The sequence below is a fragment of the Centroberyx affinis genome, unplaced genomic scaffold (assembly GCF_046629955.1).
Source record: "Centroberyx affinis isolate AG114_WGS23_722 - 3 ecotype Tasmania unplaced genomic scaffold, CSIRO-AGI_Caff_v1 ptg001245l_1, whole genome shotgun sequence".
In the NCBI taxonomy this organism is placed as follows: Eukaryota; Metazoa; Chordata; class Actinopteri; order Beryciformes; family Berycidae; genus Centroberyx; species Centroberyx affinis.
Window position 1 is genome coordinate 516,003 of NW_027279756.1, and position 24,518 is coordinate 540,520.

Sequence of the window (24,518 nt, forward strand, 5' to 3'; positions counted from 1 at the left end):
ATCTTAGCCTAAAATCCCTTAGCAAGGAGTCCTAGCTTAGGAGTGATTTAGGAAAGTTCTCAGAGCAACTCTGAGCAAGGAACTGACAATAACTTTTATCTTAGTGAGGAGGTGTGGTTGACCCCGTTGCTAGGTGTGATGCTCTCTTTGGACGCTGTCATTGGTTGATCAAGAAAAATCAACACGCCTCTTTTTGTCATCCAGAATGAACACAAGGAATCACACAAGATAAAACACAATTTACTCGATATTAACGCGTGGTTTGCTTATACTATCAAAAATATAATTGGACAAAATCTTTAAAAACCATACGAACGGTACTTTTTAATACTTGTACGGTTCTCACAGGTTGACGCATTATGCCTTTATTTGGGCGAATGCAGTAATGTTATTATACTTTACTAATTTGATGTTAAGATTTGGTGAAAATGGCTCAAGACTCAGTAGTATTAGTATAATTTATAGACTATATTGGCAAGCCTATATGAATAAGATTTTTGAACAAGAGTAGGCTATATTGCAGAAGATGCGGACATGTGTCCCATCAATACAGAGAAAACTCGCTATATCCATAGCTGCTGTTTTGTTGCTGCACGGTGCGCACATCCAGTGGGAATTAAATAGGTTGCCTCACAATATGAGGCTGTGAAGGAGCTGTGATTGTTTGTGTAATTATTCAACTATGTGGTTGCATTATCACTGCTGCACTGTTTGCCTGTTGCTAAATATCTTAACATTGTGATAACTTTCATAATAATAATAATAGCGTTAATGCGTCTTTTCTGCGTCTTTCAGCCATTTTCTCCTCTCCTTAAGAAACTCCTAAGCTCCTAAAAGTCCTCCTCTCTACTCTTAACAGTTTTCCACCTTAGGAGCTCTCTTAAGGGCTAAGATGCTTTGTGAATAGCTTTTATCTTAACTAGGATTTAGTCTTACTTTTAAGGGGAAATTTTTAGAAAACGTCATCACTCTCAGAGTTTTCTTGGAATTTCACCACTAGGACCAACTCTTAGTACTAGGAGGCTTTGTGGATGCGGCCCCAGGTGTTCAGTTACTCCTCTGTGGTTGAAGGTGTGTTAATCAGTGAAATCGTGGGCCATTGCTGCCCATCCGTACCCCTGAGACATCATCTTTACCACGCCCATTTCCTCCAGATTTTGATGCGAAATGCATACAATAAGGTCTGATAGGCGGGCATGATTTTGTGAGTCAATCCGAGGAGTAAACCAAGAACTGTAAAAGTTAAACTGGCTGAACTGGAAACTGTCTCTGCCATTTTACATTGACACAATTCAAATTTATTTCCAGTGACAGATGACAGAGTAGTGACTTGTGTGATGATGCAAAATACTTTGGCCCAAAGTTGACGCATGGAAATCAGAGGAGCGGCCGAACCAAAAGTCTACAGCGGTTTATTTCTTACCTCTCTGCCCCTCTCTTTGTCTTCGCCTCACTCGGACCAAACTCGGCCGTCTATAGCGAGAGTCTGAAAAAGTGGCTCGATAAGGAATAGGTGTTTTTGAAGCATTAACGGGACGTGCCACATTCATGCCACGGAAACGGCAACAGTAAGTTATTGTTTTTTTTATTCGTTCTGATTTACATTTGCGACTGTTTTGCATCGCAGCAAAATAACTATCTCATGGTTCCCTTTTCCCTTTATGAACTGAAATAATATATTCAGGCAATACAGAGAATAAGAAGTTTGTTTCGTATTATCACAATAATTTCATAGGCCCACAGGCACTCAGAGAGAGAGAGAGACAGACAGACAAGCAGACAGATATGCATATCATTAAAACAAATACCAAAGACTTGTCAGTCCACATGAGAGTTGAGGTGTGTGTCTGTCAAAGTATTAAAACATTAGAAACCCTTTCCTAATATTGAGTTGCACCCCCTTTTTCACAATACATTGTAAAGTCTGAATGGAATCTAGTTGAAAGTATGTGGAAGAAGTTACAGTTAAACATTTTTGGAGAGAATAATAAAGAAATTAAAATAAATAGTGGAAATAATATGAGTGTGCTAGGTGAAAGGTAGGCCAGGTTGAAGAATGAAGGCTGGGTTGAAAAATTGGGTGAGTCACTGTGACTGTGGCAATCAAGACAACGGAACAAGAAGTTAATTACAAAATAGAAGTCCAGGTTATGTCCATACAAATGCAATACAATACCCACAACAAACATGAGACTGGTGTTTCACATCCCCCTTTTTTTTGCAGAGCCCTATGACACAAGACCTGTCTCTTTGTCACATTGCTTTGTATCTGCATCTGAGATGCGAGCCATCTCTAAGAAGGTTTTTGGACTGATTTTGGTCAGTGGACTCCTGCTGGTCGCCCTGTTACACACCTGGAGTCCTGGGGCCAGCTCAGGAGTTGACATACGGCCAAGAGTGGGGTGCACCATAGAGAAGCTCCTTCAGAAGAAAATGAAAGACTTCATCAGTGGCTATCATGACATTCCCTACCATATAAAGGAGGATGTGGCATGGTGTGTTATGACTCAGGCTTACTTTTGTTTATCTAAGTCCTGCTCTGAATTCTTATTTTGACCCATTCCTTTTCGACTCTTTCGATACCTTGTTTCTCTCACAGTCACTTGGCACAAAATGTGTGTGTATGCGAGGCAGATAAGGAAACCGTTCACCTCCCATTCTCCTATCTGTTTTTCCCACGTGTGTGGGCCCACAACCTCGATCTTGCATTCTTGGGCTCCGATCCTGATCCTGAGGGGGTAAAAAGTCGCAGGGCTCAGGAGTACAGCAGCTTTCAGAGGAGGTAAAGTACAGACAGTGACACATTCATGGCTATCAGTGAACACTCTTGTGTAATCATGTACATTTTCTGGTGCCTGTCAGCTAGGGTCCCACATTCTTTTAGTTCTTGTGTCATGAGTGTCGCCAATAAGACCAAAAAAGTGCCTCTAAATCTACATCTAGTCTTTCTGTGGGCTACTGCCTGCTTTTTTGTGGATTAAGGATCGGTGCTTTGAGCCACAAGGCTTACTAATGAATTTGGATACTGGAAGTTGATGAATAGCACTGGTGGGCAGAATGGTATTTATTGCCTGGTGATGTAGCAGTGCAGTTATTTTCCTGTCTAATGTGGAGTTTTATGTGAAGGTCCTACACTCCTGCAGACCTGCTTATTATAGCTGACGCCAACAGTCCTCTTCACTACCCCACCCAGGGTGTCGAGGTGCGACCCCTCAAAACAATCATTATTCCTGGTGAGAGCATATCTACCATTGTGCAATATTTGACATTGAAGATAAACGATATACCTACCACAACCTACTTTTGTGGTAGCATTAGCTATCAGTTGATCAAAAGATATCACCATCAGTCATCCAATTTTGAAATAAAGTACTTTGTTGAAAATTTCTGTTGATCTGTTGTTGTGCATTTCTAGTGTCCATCCCATGTTGATCTCTCTAATGACAGTTGTTCTCTTGTCATAGGTTTGGGTCTTAAAGAAAAACCAAGATCTAGACACATGGTACATTCTCCATTTTTGGGTTTCCATCATGATCAACATACCAATTTCTTCTACATAAATGTTGATCTCTTGTTATTGTTCCCTCAAAACCATATGAATGGTGTAACAGGTGTACTTGACAGCGGCATTGGGGACATTTGATGTGGCAGCTACTGTAGACGGTGTCTCCATTGAAGGAGCGGGAGAGAGGAACATGACACTATCAAGTCCCCTTCTCTCCCGTCTGAACAGGCAGCTACAGTTTGTCACATACACAAACACTGTGTTCCACCCCAGGACTGCAGACACAAGTAAGGCTATCTTGCAGATACTGTGTGTATGCTGAGAGTAGGATGATGTGTGTATGTGTGTTGTGTGGGGTAGGGTAAGTAGTATCAGGAAGTGTTTATCGATGTAGGGTTCTTTTTTTTTATCAGTTGACAATACAAAAATAACAAAGGATAAAATTTAAATTTAGATGCCTTGTGCGCACTCACCATCTGGTGCAATCGCTGCGGGGCAAAGGACAGGGGTGAGGCAGGCTTAGATGAGGCAGACCTTGGAAGCAGAAACTGGCTTTCAATATATGGAACATAATCTCTCTTGGGGGGGGAAAGTGCCAAAGCTTGTGCACGAGGTTGAAGTACCAGTTAAATATAGTTGGGCTCACCTCCATGCACACTGTCAGCTCTGTCAACAAACTCCTCGATATGGAGGGGAGGGGGGGTGGGGGGGGGTCTCTCTCTCTCCTACGCAGGAATTGTCCTGAGTGACAAGGAGCCGGGGCGGCTACGGGAATACTTATGTTTGTGAGTTTGGAATTATAAAGTTCTATCTGGATGGCGTTAGGGCTGGGCAATATATCGATATTATATCGATATCGTGATATGACACTAGATATCGTCTTAGATTTTGGATATCGTAATATCGTGATATGGCATAAGTGTTGTCTTTTCCTGGTTTTAAAGGCTGCATTACAGTAAAGTGATGTCATTTTCTGAACTTACCAGACTGTTCTAGTTGTTCTATTATTAGCCTTTATCCACTTAGTCATTATATCCACATTACTGATGATTATTTATCAAAAATCTCATTGCGTAAATATTTTGTGAAAGCACCAATAGTCATCCCTACAATATTGTCGCAATATCGCTATCGAGGTATTTGGTCAAAAATATTGTGATGTCCTAGCTGATAAATATAATGTTATGCAGTGAAATCTGTCTTTATAGCTCAACTAAGCCTGCACCCACATGGTATTTTGAATGCAAAATGTCAAAATCACAGGGCAAACAGAGTGACTGTTTACAATGGGATAACCCCAGTTTCAATGGGGAACTGGATGAATATGATTTAATGGTAAAATTGATGTTGGATATCCTCTTGTGTGTAATCATTCAATAAATATTTGTTCATGATCAGAGCATGTGAGCTGAGGAATGCAAAGTGGCATGCTTACCAATAGGCACTGCTTCTCTGCATCGAGAGGAGCCAGTTGAGATGGTTGGGGCACCTGGTAAGGATGCTGTCCGAGTTCCTACCTTTTGGAGGCGTACCGGGCACAGAGACCCAGGGGCAACCCAGGACTCGCTGGAGGGAATATATCTGCTTGCCATTTTGCCACTGTGCCTCTGACCTAGATAAGCAGCAAGCTAATGGATTGACAAATGGAGGTGTGGCCCAACTTGGTGTGGCAGTTATCATAGAATTAAGAGGCAAAGAACAGTTTCTTTAATGGTTTGGTGTGATAGTAGTGAACTCAAAATCGCGTAATTGTGATGAAATGGAGTGAATGACTGGATGATTTTCCAGTCTGACAAAATGTATGATTACTGTGTTGAACTTCAAAGCATTTCCTTGTTCTTTGACAGGAATGAGCAAAAACCTTGAAAAATGCACAGAAACTGAGTGTCTCTGGTTTAGAGTTGAAGAATTGCTCAGAAAATTATTTCATGGAGGAAAACAAATTTGCCAGTGATTTAACCTTTGAGCAAGCAAAAGACACATATGATGATGTTTCATAATCTCCCTGTAATCTGAAAGCTAGATTTGTTGCTCTGTTCTGCAGTTCAGTTTGCAACTGAAGGACACCAGTCAGTTTTCACCATTAAAGTCGGACATAGTGCCACCCCAAAACTTTACAACTCTGGATCCCACGGAGGTTTGTGGCCATTTCTATCACTATCATCCCTATATATTTGATTCAAAGTGTTTTGAATGTCACTCAAGGTCTAAATATAATGGTTTCACTTTAGGTTTATTTTCTCTGTCTTTTTCGTTTCCCCTTAGAATACAATATTAGTGCCCTTGTCACCATAGCAACCAAGACCTTCCTCCGCTATGATAAACTCCAAGATCTTATCGACAGCATACGGCAATACTACCCCACCGTCACCATAGTGGTAGCAGATGATAATGAACACCCTAATCCAGTAACCGGACCTCACATTGAGCATTACATCATGCCATTTGGAAAGGTAAAGAAGCTTGCAGATAGACATGGAGCTTTGTTAGGTATGATCAGAAAATGGCACAGTTGGTGTGTTTCCTAACTGTTGACCCCTTTCACCTGTATAGGGTTGGTTTGCGGGAAGGAACCTGGCAGTGTCTCAGGTGAGCACAAAGTATGTGCTGTGGGCGGATGATGACTTCATCTTCACTGCAAGCACCAAGCTGGAGAAGATGGTGGACATCCTAGAGAAGACCAGCCTGGACCTGGTGAGGAGAGCCTTTGTTTTCAAGAGTGTGAAAACTACACATACTGTACATCCAATGCTATTGTGAACATGCTGTATAATTACAATTTAGCAATTTGTTTGCTTCTGCTTCTTTGATACACAATTGCTAAAACAAATGTACTTTATTTCATTCAGTCTTTTGCTCCAGTGTGTCATCCATTTTACAGACTGTCTTATGTGTTTTCAATATGCAAATCGCTTGCTCTGCTACTTTGATGCCGACACCTTAGCTAACTGCTTTCCTTGTCAGTTAGCATGCTGTTAACCACAGTTTCCCTTTTGAAACTAGGGCGAAATGTTTGTGACATTGTTCTTTACAGCAGCTTTGCTGTTTTCAACTGATGAAATGGATAACGGGCCTCATGCATGAAATGTGTTCTTAAAGCAATATTCCACTTAGTTTTAACATGCATTTGACCGCCATGAAAACCATAATGTAAACTACTCACCAAGATCGGATGCAGCTGGGACGAGTTTGTAGCGTTTGAATGAGGCCGTGAAAATAGCCTCATTTTGCATATCTGTTCTTGGTTTACACTAAAATTTGTATTTCAAAATAAAAGTAGATCTGCTCTCCCGAACAGGAACTATGTCTCCTAAATGGTATCCCCAATGGTATTCAGACTATTTTCATGGCCTCATTCAAATGAATGGGAAGTAAAAATCCAAAAGCTATAAACTCTTCCCTGCTGCATCCGATCTTGGGGAGTAGGGTTAGGGTTTATATTCTGGTTTTCATGGCGGTCAAGTGCCGAATAGCTCCCATGTTAAAACTAAGTGGAATATTGCTTTAAGTAAGAGAAAAGTAAGAAACCCCAAAGTCAGATTCAGGAAATAACTACTTAAATGTCAGTTCCCTCTGTTCCTCTGTGTGTGTGTGTGTGTGTGTGTGTGTGTGTGTGTGCGCTGTATGTCCTCCCACTAACATTCTTGCTGTGTTAATGACCTCAGGTGGGCGGTGCAGTAAGAGAGGTGACTGGTTACACCGCAACCTACCGCCACACCATTTCAGTGGAAGAGGGGGGCGAGGAAGGTGACTGCATACACATGAGGCAGGGCTACCACCATGTCATCAAAGGGTTTCCCAACTGCGTGGTGGCTGATGCAGTCATTAACTTTTTCATGGGGAGGACGGACAAGGTGCGGCAGGTGGGCTTTAACCCCCGGCTGGCACGGCGCGGTCATCTCGGTGAGTCTATCTGTAATTACCTGTTATCTGCTATATTGTGAGCAGGTTCTTGTCTATATACAGCTGTGATGATGCTATTAGGAAAAGAGGAAAAAAATTAATCCGGGGGTATGGCATCAGCAAAGATTGTTTAAAACTTGTAATCAAAATAAAAGGTTTGGAAGCACCTTACTTGTGCAACGTCAAAAATGTATTAAAGCTTCAAAAGCACATAAATCAACAATATCGCATAATGAGCGGGAGAACATGTATTTATTTATTTCGAGCTCAATATGTTTTTGATGTTGCACAGGTGCTTCCAATCCATTAATTTTGATTATATTTTGTGCTATTTTGGAAGTCCTTTTCTTCCCACCATTTTTTGAGGTTAAAACTGACAAATCATGAAAATGTGGTATAAGTCAGTGGTTCTCAACGTGGGGTCTGGGGACCACCAGTGGTCCTTGAGGGGGTTTCAGGGGGTCCCAAGCAAAGTGATGAATTGTTAAACTTCACCATTATTTCCCTTACAAGAAGTTAACACAATTAGAGAATGTAGAAGAATGACTGTTTTGATCATAGTTTCACTGTTATCTCTCTACCTACAATACAGATAGTCATGGAATTCTGGACAAAATCATATTTAACAATGAAAATATTCTCAGATTTGGGTCCAAGAGACAAAATCTCATCAAATGGGGGGCCGTGGCTCTAATGTGGACTAAATTAGGGGTCCTTGATATGAGAAAGGTTGAGAATCACTGGTATAAGTGAAAGTAGCCGATTCACTTCAGGGCCAGTTATTGTTCCATTTTTTTTCACTGTAACTCTATTTCAGTTTCCAGTGTGAAATCATCTTTAGCTTGTTCTAAAGTTTCTTCTGACCCTGCAGAGTTCTTCATCGATGCATTGGGCTCCCTCCACATCGGCTCCTGTAGTGACGTCATCGTAGGCCACGCATCGAAGATCAGACTACCGTGGAGCAAAACAGAGGCAGAAAAGGCCTATGAAAAATTCCGCTACTCCTCCTCTGATGAAAGCAAAATTCATGAGGAAGTGTTCTACTTCAAGAATAGATTCAAATGCATGACCAGTAACTGAAACCCGTACTCTCACCTTTATTTGTTGAAGCAAGACTGGAAAATAGCAATGTTTTTTTTCAGGCAGAGAGGACTCCGCCCTCCAGAAAAGACTTTTTGTTGGTTTCAAGTAATATGTTGTAGAGGTTTGACCAAAGGTTTTACAAGGTTTGGTTACTCAGGTAATGTTTATGTTTAAAAAAAAACATGTGTTATTTCACTGTAAATAACAAAAATTTTATTTTTGTAGGCCTACATGTGGAAAAAGTATAATAAAATGTGTGCTTGCTCCAAAACGTGACAATGTTGTGTTGGTATGTTTTGTATATGTTGTGTAGTGTGGACCAATTTACACCAGTTTACTTAATCTAGGATGTTTGAATACAATGGATGAGAAATTAGTCAATTAGCCTACTATAACTCCTTGAGTAAAATGTATATTATGAGTTCCTGTACCTTTTGATAAGCTTACCATGCTAAGTATTTTGCAATTTGAACACAGTCCTCTATACGAGATTGCACCATACCATTTCGCAGCACTGCATTTGGGAAATCAGATTTCTCTGTAAAAGCCACAGATCAGTGCAACACCCTGCCTGAGATGTGAGGAGCAGCTCTATCAGCACTTTCAAAACCAACTTAGCAAGACTAGGTCAAAACCTAGTATATGGCTGGACCGTGTATGAGTGTGCCACGTGCCACGGCCGACCAATGGTGTAACTAACTCCGCTGTTGACAGGGGTTAAAGTGGGATTTGGCAGGTGGGGGAACCCTGTTTCGGAGGGGGGGGGGCAGAAAAAAATATAAATTTTTCCTGCATTTCCTGCATTTCTACACCACCTAACCTCTTGGATTAAGTGAAGAAACGGCAACCCTGTATAATGTTAACCAAAAATGTAAAGATTATGTTATATTACTAGATTTCAGCATTAAGGTGCTTACATTCATGATCTTGCATAGGCATACTAACCTAAAAAACCTATTATTGGGAATCATGAGAAAGTTTCAGAGCGACAGACACAGAGCGTCCCCGTAACCATAGCAACTCACTCTCACTCCTGCCTAAGAGGAGAGGGAGAGACGCAGAAGAGCCGCTGACTGAGATTACTCTGAGCAGCATGCATGGGAATAAATTACAATATAATAATTATATAATAATAATATAATATATATAATAATATAATATAATAATTTGTGTATATTTCTCGCTATTCAGATGGTCTGAATAACTCTCTGCTGCTCTGTGCTGCTCTGTCTCGTCTGTCCTGCTGTCAGTTTCCTTTTTTCACGTCGCGACGTTATCAGTTATGAATTTGTTTTTCACTGCGTGAGAAAATAGACTTGTGGCGTGAGAGCGTGTGAAAAATGTCAATTGCGTGAGTCTCTCGGTCAGTGCGTGAGAGTTGGTAGCCCTATGAACTCGCTTGTCATTATTATGTATGAAACTGCCAATCAGATTTATTTACTTATTAATCGAAGGTGCCGGAACGCCGTTCCGGATCATTCCGGCCCACTTTAACCCCTGGCTGTAGACTGCTAATACAGAATAATAGTCCATACATCCATACTGATCGTTCCAGCGCGTCCCGTCTCTCTCTCCACCGCTGTCGTCTCCACCCACGGCCCGCATTGATCCTGTCGATCCAAGCGCCAGGCGCTCTGTTACCCGTCGGTGCCAAAAACGCTGTTCGCCAGACACCGGGGGTGCATCGTCGGAACCGTTGCCCCGGGAAACTTCGGGAAGGTCGGCAATAAGCCCTCGGCGTGATGAAACCTCCATGCTTGTTTGTGTCTCTCTCTCCCCCGACAGAACAGAGGACTTCAGGTGGACTGAGCTCGCGCATATGCATCGACATAAACGGTGATATGATATAATTGTATAGATTCTACTTTAGCTTCAGCTTACATGCATGATATTGGTCAGCCTGCTTACTGTGTGGGAGAAACGGGCTCCTGATCTCAGCGGAGAAACTAGACGGCGGAGAAAACGAAACTTAAATTTCTGGCTCTGTGATACTGTGTTGTGCCACGTGCCACGGCCGACCAATGGTGTAACTTGATCACTCAGTCACTCAGTCAGTCAGTCAGTGACAGACATTCGCGTTTGTAGGGCTGGCCCCACTGTTGCGGTCCAGCCAAAAACGAATATGGGCATAGGAAGCACGGGGGACAGGGGGGACATGTCCTCTCAAATACTAAAAGATGATTAAAATGCCCCCCTCAAAAAATAAACCACGACATTGTGTTATGTTGCCTCTGCATTGAAAAATCAACCGCGGGACTTTTATTTTGAAAAGCCTTTGACTTCGTGCAATGTGGAAAGAAGTTGAACGAAGCAGAATGAAGTATCTCCATATGAAACAAGACTAGGTCAAAACCTAGTATATGGCTGGACCGTGTATGAGTGTGCCACGTGCCACGGCCGACCAATGGTGTAACTAACTCCGCTATAGACTGCTAATACAGAATAATAGTCCATACATCCATACTGATCTCCGTTCCAGCGCGTCCTGTCTTCTCTCTCCACCGCTGTCGTCTCCACCGCGCCCACAGCCCGCATTGATCCTCCTGATCCAAGCGCCAGGCATTCTAGTACCCATCGGTGCCGAAAACGCTGTTCGCCGGACACCCGGTGACGCATCGTGACAATTATATCATATCACCGTTTATTTCGATGCATATGCATGAGCTCAGTCCACCTGACAGCCCTCTGTTCTGTCGGCCGAGAGAGAGACACAAACAAGCATGGAGGTTTCATCATGCCGAGGGCTTATTTCCGAACTTCCCGAATTTTCCTGGGGCCACGGTTCCGGCCAGTGCCGATAGCTGGGCGCCGATTTGTTCCCGGTGATCCGGCCGAGATTTCGGCGGTCGGCGAACAGCGTTTTCGGCACCGATGGGTACTAGAACACCTGGCGTTTGGATTGGGAGGATCAATGCGGGCCGTGGGCGCGGTGGAGACGACAGCGGTGGAGAGAGGAGACGGGACGCGCTGGAACAGAGATCAGTATGGATGTATGGACTATTATTCTGTATTAACAGTCTACAGCGGAGTTAGTTACACCATTGGTCGGCCCTGGCACGTGGCACACTCATACACGGTCCAGCCATATACTAGGTTTTGACCTAGTCTTGTTTTCAGTAAGTAGCAAGAGTGCAAGGCTTCATAATATTAGCTATCTCCTGTCTTATCTCTCCCTTGCCTTTTTTTTGTTGCCTTTTTTACACTTCAGCGTAACATGCAGTGACTCTGCCAGAAAAAAACTGGTTTTATTTCACACAGGCTTGACCCTCTCATGGGACTCTAATGGCTTAACTTGTTGCCTCAGCACACCGAAAATGTGCATGTACATGCTCAGCTGGAGGAGACATGTATGGTGTCCATCAATCTTTAGGGCCATTATGAGCCTGGGCCTATGTTATTTCTACTGGAGAACATGTAAATGCTAACATGTAAATCAACTCATCAATGGTTTTTGATGAGTTGTTGAAAAAGTCACTTTAAGATTTCCGGATTTTGTGTGTGTGTCTGTGTCTGCATGTTTGTGTCTCTGACAGGAAAAAACAGCTGGAGCCGTTAGATTTGTTAGAAGTATACTGTACATTATATATACTACATATCATCAATAAACATGTTTAAAAAAGATGTGTATTTGTGTCTGTTTGCATGTGTATGTGTGTGAGTGTGTGTGTGTGTGTGTGTGTGTGTGTGTGTGTGTGCATTGAGGACAGTCTGTGTGCATATCTGACCTCTTTTCTCTTCTTTATGAGCTCTAGCAGGGTTCCAGCACCTCAAACAGCTGCTGGAGTGTAAGCAGGAAGATGTTATTATAAACTAAACACATTCTACTGCTCACATATTTTCACTGCCACTATTGCAATCTTTGCAGCTATGCAGTGGGATGATATGGTCATCCCACTGCACTGCATATGGTTTGTTGAGTCCTCTGTTTTCTCTTATCTGTCTTTTATTGGTTTGTCTTTAATTGGTTTGTTAGTGCTGAACTATAGATGATTTTATGGCTGGAGATGGATCACAAGTTGGCAAAGGATATCTTCAACAGGAGTGAGCCAAACAGTAAAACACAATTATTCAACAATCTCAAACAATTCTTAGATCAAGCAATAAAGTATGAAGAAATTTTGGGACTTTTTATGTATAGTTTTACTGGCCCACGCTCTCCCTTCTATTATCCTCTTGAACTCCGTCTCATTTCAATCTGTGCGTGTGTGTTTGTGCGTGTCTGTCTGTGTGTGTCTTTGGTTGGTGGCGTCTGTGCTGATGGCTCTGTGAAAGGATAATTTCCTAATTTCTAAATATGACCACTTCTGTGGCGACTCATACAGTATATAACTACAGCTGAGCCAACAACCTCATTTCCTCAAAGTCAAGTCATGTCAAAACCTATAGTGAGTGACTAGTGAGCTGCAGTTTGGCAATACCCTGGACTGAAAAAGGGCATCGGGTTCGTGGGCTAGTGCACATTTTCATCCTTTCAGATACTTTAGATTGGGCCTCTCAGTGAAAATTTCATTTTTGAACTGTTTATTCTTTTCACTGTTACTGTGTTAAATTCTTATTTTGTCTAAAATATATTTATGTATTTCAAATATGTGCTCACTTGGACTATTATAAATCTATGTGGCTTTGGGTGTGACACATCTTCAGTGAGATGGAAAAAAAAAATATGACAAGATGGATTCTTATTGTTAATTTATTGTTGTTAATTATTCCCATCTTCCTGAAAGTACACAAGGCATGTTGCAAACAGCATGACAGAAGCTAACTCAGCAGCAGCTTCATTTAATCAAGAATGCCTGACAGAGATGTTGACTTACCTGCTGAAATGAGGCTTTACAAATTCACGTCTTTTTGCATCTCACTTTTTATTTCTGGTATCACATCGGCACAACTGTGTAGTGTCTCTCTGTGTTCTATGGGTTTAGAGAAACTAGTCTCACATCAGCCGATTTCTTTTAGCAATCAAAACATTGAGAAATTTGTGAGGCCCCTAGGCCTCAAGACCAACTTCCTGTTTGGTTTGGTTGCTGGGATATGGGGAGTGGCTCGTTGGGAGTGATGGCTGACACATGGGTTGGTGTGACTGCTCATCCATATATATGGGTGCCTGAGCAGTCAGTCTCTCTCTCCTCTCTAGGTTACTTGGTTTGGTTGGACTTTGGTTGATTCATTTTGGTTTTCTTACACCCATACATGTTCACACATCCATACACTACACACATTACTGATGAACTGACTGCATACTTAATTTAGCTTACTTAAATAAATGTATTATACTTTAAAGAGTCATGTGTGGTCTCCACATTTTGTCCTTCCTTTGAGCCGGGTCGTGACAAATTCTAATCAGGTTTCATAGTACAAAAACAACCTCTTAAAAACACAATTAAATCCTCTTTCAGTGTTAGTTTTTAATGTCAGTATTTTTGGACCTTGGTGGTATTTGATACTGCGTAAAGTCAATTTAATATTAATAAATTATTTTGTATTATTATGTTGACAAATACCTCCGTTGCTGCTGTTTGGGTTTGTAGTTGACTAATTCAAAGTCATTCGATGCACCAACTGTATACACTCGCTGCGGAGAGACTGTCATGCTGATGCTTCACCACAAGATGGAAACAAAAGATCAGACAAAAATAAAACCAATCCTAAATTGAGTTGTGTGTTATTAGTTGTACTAGCAGCAGTAGCAGTAGTAGTAAATTACAAATATGAGAGATGCTCTTTTGATTGACAGGCAGTAAGATATCACATTAGCAACTGGCAGTGTTTTTCTATTTATGACCAGGATGGATGTCTTGCTAATTCTATTGAAATAGCATTAATTAGAAATAAGAATTCTGAGTTACTTAATGTTTTATCCTTTTTCATATCACTCTGCTGAACTTTGGAATCAGTCAAATTTCTTTTGGGGGTGGAAATAGGTCCATGTATTGACTATTGATTATTGACTATTATTTTTTTAATCAAATCACACATTTCCTCAATAAAGGTTTTGTGTACGGTGGTTGATTGTAACAGGATTTTAAGTACACGCTGTATGGATACTTAAATTTCCCTTTTTGCAACCTTACCTGTAAGCATTTTTATAGATAAATCAAAGTGGACATTCCTGGAGGCGTTTGAAGGTCTACTTTTGACTGTGTGTGTGATCGTGTGTGGGTGTGTGTGTGTGTGTGTGTGTGTGTGTGTATGTGTGTGTGTGCCTGTTTGTGGGTCTGCCTGTGGAATCTGGCTTAGTAAACACTTGGCCAGAGCCTTGTGTACCATGTTCTAATTGAAGTGGACTACTTCCTGCCAATTAGTGAAATACTCCTTGAGCTTTAAAGGGAAAACCCAAAGGGTGCAGTGTCTAGAGGCCTCTTTGAAATATGCACTGGAAAAAATTAATAACTTGGCTATCCAACATCAAGCAAGCAAATAATTAGTTTTTGCTTTTTTTTGCCCTGGTTTTGAACTCACACTACATATAGTTTTATCAGGTCAAGGTAACATGGCTGATGAGGTGCAGTGTGCACTGGGAACAAAGCCTTTAGCTTTCAGACAGCAGAGGGCAGTATGGCGGTGAGGTGAAAACATTGCTCCTCAACTGATCTAATGGCATTCACCCAGCTGTGGTGAAAGGCTTCTGGAACATCTTATGGTGTTGGAAGGAAATGTTTCATTAGAATACTGTTCTACCATGTAAACACTGTATTCCTTTGTGTTGATAGTATTATGGATAGTATTACCCAGTTTCCCCACAGGGATCATTAAAGTTTCATCCATTGTAGGCAGATTCAGTTTGTTTATTGCAAAGTTTATGGATTGTTATTGTTTACTGTTATGAAAATACATAATTTAAACACCAATGCCAGCTTTATACATATTAAATAAACTAACAGCCTGTGAGATTAGAGCTATAGGCTTTGCAATCTGAGGCCTGGTCATTCTACTTTTTCTGTTTTACTGTTTGCTGGGTGCTGCAGTCAGCATCTGCTCTCTATCGGGCTTTGTTGTCATTTGTAATCCTTTATTTTTCCGAGACTTGGTGAATGTCATATCTCAGTGCTGACGCACTGGTCTGCAGTATCTCGCCAAATACAAAGACTGCTCTTCTTCTCTCTTCAAACCTGAGGAGGAGTGTGCTTCACATTCCACTTCCAAATACAACTGCATTTCCCCCCAAATTATATCCAAACTTAAAAAATACTAACCCAGGTATTGGTGTTGTGTTGAATATTCAACAGGAAAATTTTCAGCCATTCAGTAAATTTCTTTTTTTTTGATTCAGCAAGAAGAAAGAGACTCTTCATTTCCAGTTTTCGAATATGTTTATTGTCAAAATACTAAAGTAGCCACTGGATGGCACAGTTGCCGAAAAATACAAAACTCATTCCAAAAATATCTTGTGCAGTCTCTCTGGAGTGAAAAGAAAGAACTTTTTAAGGCAAAGGCAATGCGATGGCATTTACACAGTTGCATATTCAAGCACATATTTCAAATGATATAAATATACATTATCTTTTAAGAAAGTATTCAGTGCAGTTCATGTTTATCTGTGTATTGCAAAAAATAAAACAAGAAACTAAATAAATACCATTATCCTAATTTTCCAGCATATATGACAAGTAAAACTGAACAACAGTTATACAAAAATAATATCTATCACATACATGTTCATATTCATAACTCATATTATTTGTCTCTTCTAACAGCTTCACCAGATACTGAATGACATTTGTGTGTGGTGGAATAATTTTTTTTGTTTGCTTGATCTAAAGCTCTCTGAATTTGAGATTATATACTTTTAATTAAGTGTGCCAATAGATGTGTGATCCTAATATATACGTATATGAGAGATTGCCATAATCCTAAAAATGGTAACACTGTCATGGGATAACTACTCCATTTCATAATGTAGTGTTACAACAGGCTACTGCTTTTGTTTTTTTTAAACACTGGCATACAGTACAGTCTGACAATCTGGCCTCAGAACAGGACCAAATACTGGAGTCCCTATACAGGATAGGGGCATGAAGTCCACACTGAAGGATAAAAGAAGTCCTAATGCCTTCTGTCATTTTCTTCCCAGATACTAGTCAGGTTGATCTGTGAGTTGATCTGTGAGTTGATCTGTGAGTACGGCCCATCATGAACCATCCACCTCACACCCAGACAGTTGTGGTGTTTTCTGGAGGTTTTTCCTGTGGTGGATAAAGCAATAATGTCATTTTTGTTACAACCACATACGTAATTTCAAATCAAAGTCTCTTGCAGTTGTGTAATTTCTGTTCTCCAGCTCACCATTTGCTGTTGAATGTAAACCACAGCATCATGGACAGTGACGAAAATATGTTGAGGGTTCATGTAGTTCATTAGACCGCTGGATGTGAGGATCTTTAAGACGCTCTCTGAGGGGATGGAAATAATTGATCAGTATACAAGGTATGCATGCAATGTAGTCTGGCAAGTAGTGCAGATTTTTGATCAATTTGATAAGCATCATCCTTATAAAAAAAAAAGTCCCTGAAATTATGTGGTATTATTAGCCAGAATATACAGAAAATCATTAAGAAAGACATGCATATTGATACTGAGCCATACTTACCATTGCAGTTTGCCAAATATATGCGAACCCCAACTTTCTGGCATTCAATACACATCTGCAAAAAGCATAACAGCAAACAATCAATTCCAATGACACTATGCACCTAGAAATGACTGTGTAATGTATAACATGTCATGCTTTAGCAGACTCACCTGTATAAAGAGTCTAGCTCCAGCAACATCAACAAATACGACACTGCTGCAATCGATTAGCACTGCCTGGACATCACTCTCAGACGTTTCTGCATGAAAAAATTGAAATGTAGCATTGCTTGAAATTAACTACAGCACATGACAATCTACAAAAAAGGTAATTACATGTAATCTAAAAAAAAAAAAACAGTGGTGATAAATATGTACAGTTGTTGTCAAAGCCCATTTACAAGAGACAGAGACATTTAGCACCTTTGACCACTTATTCAAAACTCCTAGTAACTGGCTCTGGATAAGGGTGCTGGCAAAATGCCTAAATATAAGTGCAGTTGTCAGCAGTTATTACTGTGAAATGTCCTAATTTAAATTGATAACATATCTTTTAGAACAATCAGACATTTTCTAGAATTCTTAGAGCCATATGCAAATTCAACAAGCTGCACAAAGAGCCACCCTAACAGTTTTCAATACTTACCAGATTTGAAGAACTCATTTTCTGATGAGAACGAGGTGTTGGCGACACCTCTCTCCTAAAGGATGATCAGGGAGGAAGAAAAAACAATGAGGCACTGAGAAACTGGATTTGATTTTACATGCGAACTGTAAACCGTTTGACGCAGCTCCTTCAGTCAGTCTAACAGTCTTACCACAGTGTTGACGGCGGTCTCTCTCTCCCTCTTCTCCTGGGCCTTCCTGGCCTTCTCTCGGCTGCGGATCCTCTCTGGCGTCAGGCCCAGCAGCCTGCTCATCTCCTCCCTGAAGAAGCTGCGGTTGCCGTAGTAAATAGGCCCGTTGTAGGTCAGGATCTTCACTCCAGGCACCTCATAGCACTGAGGGGAATACAGGACCACCCCAACTTCATTCAAGGCTATAACTGCATTGCCTTTAAGATTATGGCTATCACTTAGTCTTGGAATAACAAATAAAGATTTTATATGCTTCAAAAGGATCCTGAAGAGGATTTGTATATTTGTGCATGTTAGATAGAAGAAACTAATACTCATGAATATCAAACAAGTGTCCTCTCACCTTGCTGTGGTTCTCCAGAGGTCTGTAGATCTCAGTGTTGCTGGCCCGGCCAAGCACTGAACAACCAGCCCTGTTGAACCACGGGTCATTGTTGTGGTTTTAATTAAAACAACATAGCATAAGTTATGATCTACATAGCCTGAGAGTGATGAAGTGGTGTTTCCCTTTAATTAATTTTAGAAGTTCACAACCCCATGAAAAAAATCTGATGAAATTCTCAACGGCCTTGTCTGAAAGAAGATATTCATGCAGCGGCCTCCAGGGCTTTATAATTCCAATAACAGGGTGTAATGAGTGTGATTATTGTTGCCGATGAGTGTGATGTTCCCAATTCATGTTTACACATTCAGATGTGCATCATATTGTGCAGAGGGAATGGAAAATGTACCTCTGTGTACGGCAGATGACGGTCATCATAGAGAAAACCACCCCAATGGCTAGACCAAGGTCCACGTTGAGCACCACCACAGACAGCCAGGTTACCACCCAAACCACCTGCACAAACACAGAGCCACAACAAGTTATTCTCATATCAGGATACAACATTAACAATTAAAGTATGTCAGTGCAAATCATGGTTAATTCCAGCCATGCACTCTCCAAGTTGAAGGACAAAGCTGATTAATGTGGTGTGCTAACCGTACTCTATTAGCCCCTAATACCATGGCCTGATTTATACCTGATTCTGATTGGCTGAAGGGGTGTTGATTAATTTCAGGTAACCTCAGTACTATGACGTAGAAGTCATTGTTCTAAACTAATGCATCATCAAGATGTCAGCATGCCATTGAGCTGTTCGCTGACGCACTCAGCAGGATATACTGTGTGAACTTGCACAACTGTAGCGAAATTTCCATTGAGTGAATAGCTTAGTTACAAGAGACAATACTAGCAAAGCTGTTTGGTGATTAGAGGTACAGCATTTGTTCACTTTGGGGTAATCACAAAGAATTTAAGCTAGCATCAACTGCAACCAGTCAAGTCCAGTGGTTTCCTACCATTTGATGAGAGAGCTGCAAGTTACAGAAGGACTATCTTGCTGGAAGTCAGTAGTAAGAAGAGCACAAATTTTAAAAAAAAATTCTATAAAAGATTAATTAACAACACTATATTTAATTCAAAATGTAATTGTATCTTTTGCAAGTGGTCATGGATAGATAACATCCAATTTGTGCCGTTTTTGAAAAAGCCCAACTAGCTGTGCTTTGTGGATCAGTTATTAACCTAATGGTAACCATCTATCTTGCATTCTCTTTTTTTTTTTATTATGCAAGGACACCAGGACAATGCAGAATACACTCCCATGTCTGACTGTTACATCAATCATTGTACTTACAAAGTCAATCTTGCTGATTCTCCACAGTTCAGGTAAGTCCTGGAACTGTAGGAACATCTGTCTGAGGCTGGTGACGTTGATGCATGCCAGTACTGCCTGGGGACAGAGATGAAGAGAAGAATGACTTGAGTGTACTCTCTCTCTCTCTCTCTCTCTGTCTCTCTCTCTCTCTCTCTCTCTCTCTCTCTCTCTCTCTCTCTCTCTCTCTCTCTCTCTCTCTCTCTCCCCCTCTCCCTCTCTCACACACCTTGGGTAGGAAGTAGAACAGCGGTCCAATCAGCAGCAGGACAATCAGAACCACCAAACTGGTGAACAAGCCAGAGAGCTGCAGGAACACACAGAGAAAACACACATCCCTTATTTGACCAAAAAAGGCTCATTGTGACCCATAAGCTTCGTCCTTCACATAGTTGATTCCTGCATAGATAATATACAAGTGATATAAAATACCTGTGGAAACTCACTCCTACGTTTTAAGCCATCTGAATTGGATCCCTTTCATGTGTCAGACAGTGTCTATTACATTTTCATGGTTTTCATGAGATGAGGGTCCACAGTTCAAGCCTGGCAGAGTGCAAGCGCTGAATGCAAAGCGCCTACCAGTGGCCAGTGATGCTTACACATGACAGAATGCACATAACCTATATTAAGTAACGAGTGCAGTACCTGTGTGTATCCTCCAGCACTCTCTAGTATGTTAGTGGTAGCCAGAGTGGCTGAGCTTGGGAAGCAGGTGAACAGAGAGGACACAGTGTTGGAGATGCCATGAGCCAGCAGCTCCTGCAGGCAAACAGAAGTTCAATGCAAAGAGGTCAGACTTGGGTTGCCTGTAACAAACGCACTGGTGACAAATTAAGATTTCAGTAAGTAGCCGTATCACTTCAGGACTATACCTGGTTGGGATGTATGGAATACCCATGTTTATCAGCATAGATCATTGCCAGTGAGACGGACACAGCGTAACCGACAAATGTTATAGCTACTGTGTCTCCAGCAATGTCAGGGAAAGTGTGCAAGGCCGGCATCCGCGGACTTGGGAAGCTGAGGATAGGAGATTCATAGTCAAGCCACTGGAAAAGTCACACGGGGTCATCAGTGTTTTGAATTTTGACAAATCTACAAAAGCTTACCCAGCCGGGATATGGCCGACTATCTGAATGTCATAAGTCGAGTCCAGCGAGGAGGCGTAGGCCACTCCTGTAGCTATAATCACCTGGAAAATAAAGAGTAAAATCATGACTGATCACCTGTTAATTACTATGTAAATATCAAATACCGCCTTGAAATATATAACACTAACATTAATCATAATAGCGGATGTAGACTATAGCCAGACTGACCGTGAGGATCTCCACAGGGATCGGTGTGCGCAGTCGCTGCCGGAAGCGCATGTTGATCTCCTTAACTGGCACCAGGATGGACAAACACACCAAGGAGATCAGCAGCTCAGCCATGTTGGTGTGAGGCAGGTTCTGCATCACTGACGCTACGGTCTGAACACACAAACAACGCTATATGAGCCAATGCTACAAGACACATGCCCACCCCATGCATCACTCCATCCGACTATTGGATCAGACCATCGAGATCTCATCGTGAAGCACTGCTGACCTTGAAGAGGGAGAAGGTCCCAGTGTGGCGAGGGAGTCGCAGACCCAGCATGCTTTGCAGCTGTGAGATGGTGACATGAAAGGCAGCCGCACTGGTGAAAGCCTTAACAATTGGCTCCGACAGATAGGTGGAGAGGAAGCCCAGTTGAAGACCAAACATACAGAGCTGGGGGCACAAAAGATTAAAACATGAGATAACGCATTGTGTCAAGGAATCTAGTCTTCTAGTCTCAACAAAAAGCAGAATAGGAATGAAGATCTGCCACCTCTGTTCAATTATTATTGCTTTAGATTATTTCACTTCACTATACTTGGTGTCTCCGATTTACCATGATAATCCCTGAGAGGAGCGCCACAGCTGAGGCCACTCCGATCCTCTGGGCCTCGAAGTCTGCTGCTTCAGAGGAGCTGGAGTTCAGCTCCAGAGGAGTCGGCACCAGCTGCTCCACCACAGAGCCGGTCATCAGACTCACCACAGCAAAGGTACCTGAGAAGAGACAAGTCATCTCAGTAACAGTGGAAAACACACAGACTTGAATAAGGATCAACACTGAGTTGAAGGAGCATGTGAGAGAACATGACCATGTATAGTAGCTTCCGTACAGCAAAGCAATTACCCATGTTGATTGGAAAGATATCATTCCACAGTAAAATTAATATGCAATAGTTTTCTGTAAAAAGGAGTAGCTGTGATGTGGAGTCTTACCTGTGGAAACGTGACGACCTGTGCCAAACAGCATATAGAGGACCACAGGGAAGAAGGAGGTGTAAAGGCCAAATATTGGTGCCACAGATGTGAGTAAAGCGAAGGCCATTCCTGTTTTGGGAAGGACAATCAGACAGGCAGCTTATCAATAATCTATATAATCCATCTATATATAATATTTCCTTGTGTCTCACACTAAGGCTGTTGCAACATGCAGGATTTGAGGACTACATGCTGTAAAAAATGTTACAGAAGTGACTGCCAATCACCACCATTTCTACAACGACATTATTTATCTTCACTGTGACAATATAGATTTTGGCAATTACAATATAATATAAATCTATTGTATTATCTTTCATATTTTTGCTTGAATAGCCTGTGCTTATAGAAGAGGTGTAGTTATTTGCGTGCGTTTTTAATTTGAAGATTCTGCAATGACACCTGCTCAAAAAAAATTTAATAGTTGAAAGAATTTCAAAATTTCAAGTCCAATTGCCACTAAAGGTCGTAATCAAAACAAGTCAGAAAATGAAATCAATTACATCACTTTCTCTCGAGATTTACCGACTTTCAGTGGGGAAGTTTGAGCGAGACACGGTAAGCTCATTTCAGTTTTGCACTGGTTGACTCATTAATTGTAACTTTGTCCTGATAACGTGTTTACTCACCTTGCGGAATGTGAAGAATACCAACTGTCAGTCCTGCTATGGTGTCTCCTAAAATCCATTTCTTTAACCTGTATCTCGGCAGCCAGTTGAAAATGGGAACTCTCTCCTTCAACAGGTGAAGGCAGGCTCGCCGGGAACACCTGCAGCTTCCAGCGAGCTTTTCCCGGAGCCGCAAACTTCCACTCGCCTTTTCCTCGGAGCCATAGGCCTGTTTGAAGCGGTCCTCCGTGTAGATATTCCGGTACACGGCCACAGAAGCACTCATCTTGTCCCTTTAGTTTACCATGCGAGCACTCCGGTAGAGTCAGAAAAGATGTTGTCTATTGCATTACATATATAGCAGACTCTGCCCTGACATCAGGAGCCATTGTACTTTCCTGTCAGACGCTTCTTAGCCAATGACATGGCTCAAAGCTCAACCTTTTTGTTGCTGTGTTGAACTACTTTGGGAGGATTTTTACATCTTTGTCTGGCAGAGACCCCATAAAGGTGTGCTTGTCCTATGCTTTTGTTTTTTTGTGGTGATGGATAGATCCTCTGGGTCCTACTGCTAAAAGGCGTTTACTACAGAAAGAAATAATGTAGTCAGCCATATAATCTGCCTATCCCTTCCTCATACACACTCCCCCACCTCCCACACCCTCCTTTGCACTGCACAGTCCCTGCCTGTTTGAAGATCCTCCCTTTCGGCCTGCCTCCAGAGAGCTGCAAGGGAGGTACAACCTAGGAGGTACAAGTCATACAATGTATAGCACTGTGAAATGCCCAAGGAGATCAAAGTAGTATTGTTGGTGGATTTGAGGTGTAACCTCAAACCATATCTATTAGCGTTATTACAGGTTTTCATTTCCGAGAAGGATGGATGTCTGTAATGGCTGGGTGTTTAAACTGTGTAGCCATAAGGAAAGAGTCTGGTACCCATGAGACCCTTGTGAAACTCAATCACACATGGCAGTCTGGTTCATGGATCAAACCACACCTTGACTCTGATCAGAGATTGTGTGTGATGAGTGAGATGTTGTTCCTGTCAAAGACAGGAGTGGATACAAGGGAGCTTTGAATAAATACATGATGAAATAGATAAATATAGGATGTGAGTCAGTTGGTAATAACATGACATTGTTCGCAATAGATAGCTTCACATGGAAAAGCCTACCAGATATCTAATATCAGATAAAAACCAAAAGAGAAATGGTCTTGAAGGTCATCTGTAGGAATGAGTGAGACAGTCGTCTGGTTCATTGAACGGTGAATGAATTTCCTAGCTTTGCTGGGTGCTGTCAGTGTGTAAAATCCTCATATATCAAAGTATAACCATTAAACGAAGCAGACGGAGATCACAATCTAAAGAGAGGTCCAATCCGAATCCAGCGAATACAAACAATGTTACAATGGAAATGGAGAATTTGTTTTGGTGTAAGCCCAGTTTCAGGCCCTGTGAATGAACCTCTCCCATCCACTGTGCTATAAGGCTACGTGAAGAAGTGCATGCAGTGCCACGGTTTTCCTTTGTTGCACAGGCCACCACCCAGGGCTTGACAGGGCCTAGACCTTGGCTAGTAGGGCAGAGACTTTATTGCATTCAAAAGGTTTGGCTATAAGACACAGGCTAAACTATCTTATTCTATATTTCTGTTAATGTTTTGGCTGTGAAATCATCTTTACCTTATGGATTTGATATGGAATGTCACCATCAACCCATAAAAAGCTATAATCAGCATGAGGTGTTTGGTAATCCCACACACAGCGAAAATGCTGGAGTTGGGTCAAATGATTTAGCCGTGATAAATGTCTCCATTTCACCCCAATTATGATTATTGCTGATGCTAGATTAAAGAAAGGAATGTAATAGTGGAGAGTGTTCAAGGAAGTTTTGCCCATGCTGTTGTTATTCCACGAGTGAGAGAACATTGCTCAAGATGTGTGATTGGAGCCA

The 24,518-nt window shown here is 41.6% G+C and overlaps 2 protein-coding genes across 2 annotated transcripts; one reads left to right on the forward strand and one right to left on the reverse strand.

The window, feature by feature from the left end:
• The first annotated feature begins 1,185 nt into the window (after nucleotides 1-1,185).
• Nucleotides 1,186-8,755, forward strand: b4galnt1a (beta-1,4-N-acetyl-galactosaminyl transferase 1a). Its single transcript, XM_071524869.1, has 11 exons — nucleotides 1,186-1,568; nucleotides 2,225-2,495; nucleotides 2,600-2,782; nucleotides 3,127-3,233; nucleotides 3,465-3,502; nucleotides 3,612-3,792; nucleotides 5,550-5,642; nucleotides 5,771-5,958; nucleotides 6,059-6,199; nucleotides 7,171-7,408; nucleotides 8,280-8,755. Exons 2-11 carry the CDS (start codon nucleotides 2,281-2,283, stop codon nucleotides 8,486-8,488), a joined length of 1,593 nt encoding a protein of 530 aa, XP_071380970.1. The 5' UTR covers nucleotides 1,186-1,568; nucleotides 2,225-2,280; the 3' UTR covers nucleotides 8,489-8,755.
• Nucleotides 8,756-15,827: 7,072 nt separating this feature from the next.
• Nucleotides 15,828-22,850, reverse strand: slc26a10 (solute carrier family 26 member 10). The gene is made up of 18 exons (XM_071524887.1): nucleotides 22,583-22,850; nucleotides 21,912-22,022; nucleotides 21,535-21,692; nucleotides 21,207-21,371; nucleotides 20,936-21,088; nucleotides 20,726-20,808; nucleotides 20,489-20,636; nucleotides 20,262-20,375; nucleotides 19,843-19,920; nucleotides 19,596-19,691; nucleotides 18,648-18,754; nucleotides 18,260-18,329; nucleotides 17,878-18,060; nucleotides 17,706-17,760; nucleotides 17,231-17,319; nucleotides 17,079-17,133; nucleotides 16,775-16,881; nucleotides 15,828-16,674 (listed from the first exon to the last, which is right to left on the reverse strand). The coding sequence occupies exons 1-18, from the start codon at nucleotides 22,845-22,847 to the stop codon at nucleotides 16,636-16,638; spliced, it is 2,076 nt and encodes a 691-aa protein (XP_071380988.1). The 5' UTR covers nucleotides 22,848-22,850; the 3' UTR covers nucleotides 15,828-16,635.
• Nucleotides 22,851-24,518: the final 1,668 nt, after the last annotated feature.

Excerpts from the sequence above, each read along its gene's own strand:
- b4galnt1a (XM_071524869.1), top strand. The coding sequence starts at position 2,281 with ATGCGAGCCATCTCTAAGAAGGTTTTTGGACTGATTTTGGTCAGTGGA. Across the intron at positions 3,503-3,611 it reads AACCAAGATCTAGACACATG|GTGTACTTGACAGCGGCATT; the intron begins GTACATTCTCCA and ends ATGGTGTAACAG. Across the intron at positions 5,643-5,770 it reads CAACTCTGGATCCCACGGAG|AATACAATATTAGTGCCCTT; the intron begins GTTTGTGGCCAT and ends GTTTCCCCTTAG.
- slc26a10 (XM_071524887.1), bottom strand. The coding sequence starts at position 22,847 with ATGAGTGCTTCTGTGGCCGTGTACCGGAATATCTACACGGAGGACCGC. Across the intron at positions 21,089-21,206 it reads GGACCTTCTCCCTCTTCAAG|ACCGTAGCGTCAGTGATGCA; the intron begins GTCAGCAGTGCT and ends TTGTGTGTTCAG. Across the intron at positions 17,134-17,230 it reads GAGCTAGACTCTTTATACAG|ATGTGTATTGAATGCCAGAA; the intron begins GTGAGTCTGCTA and ends TGCTTTTTGCAG.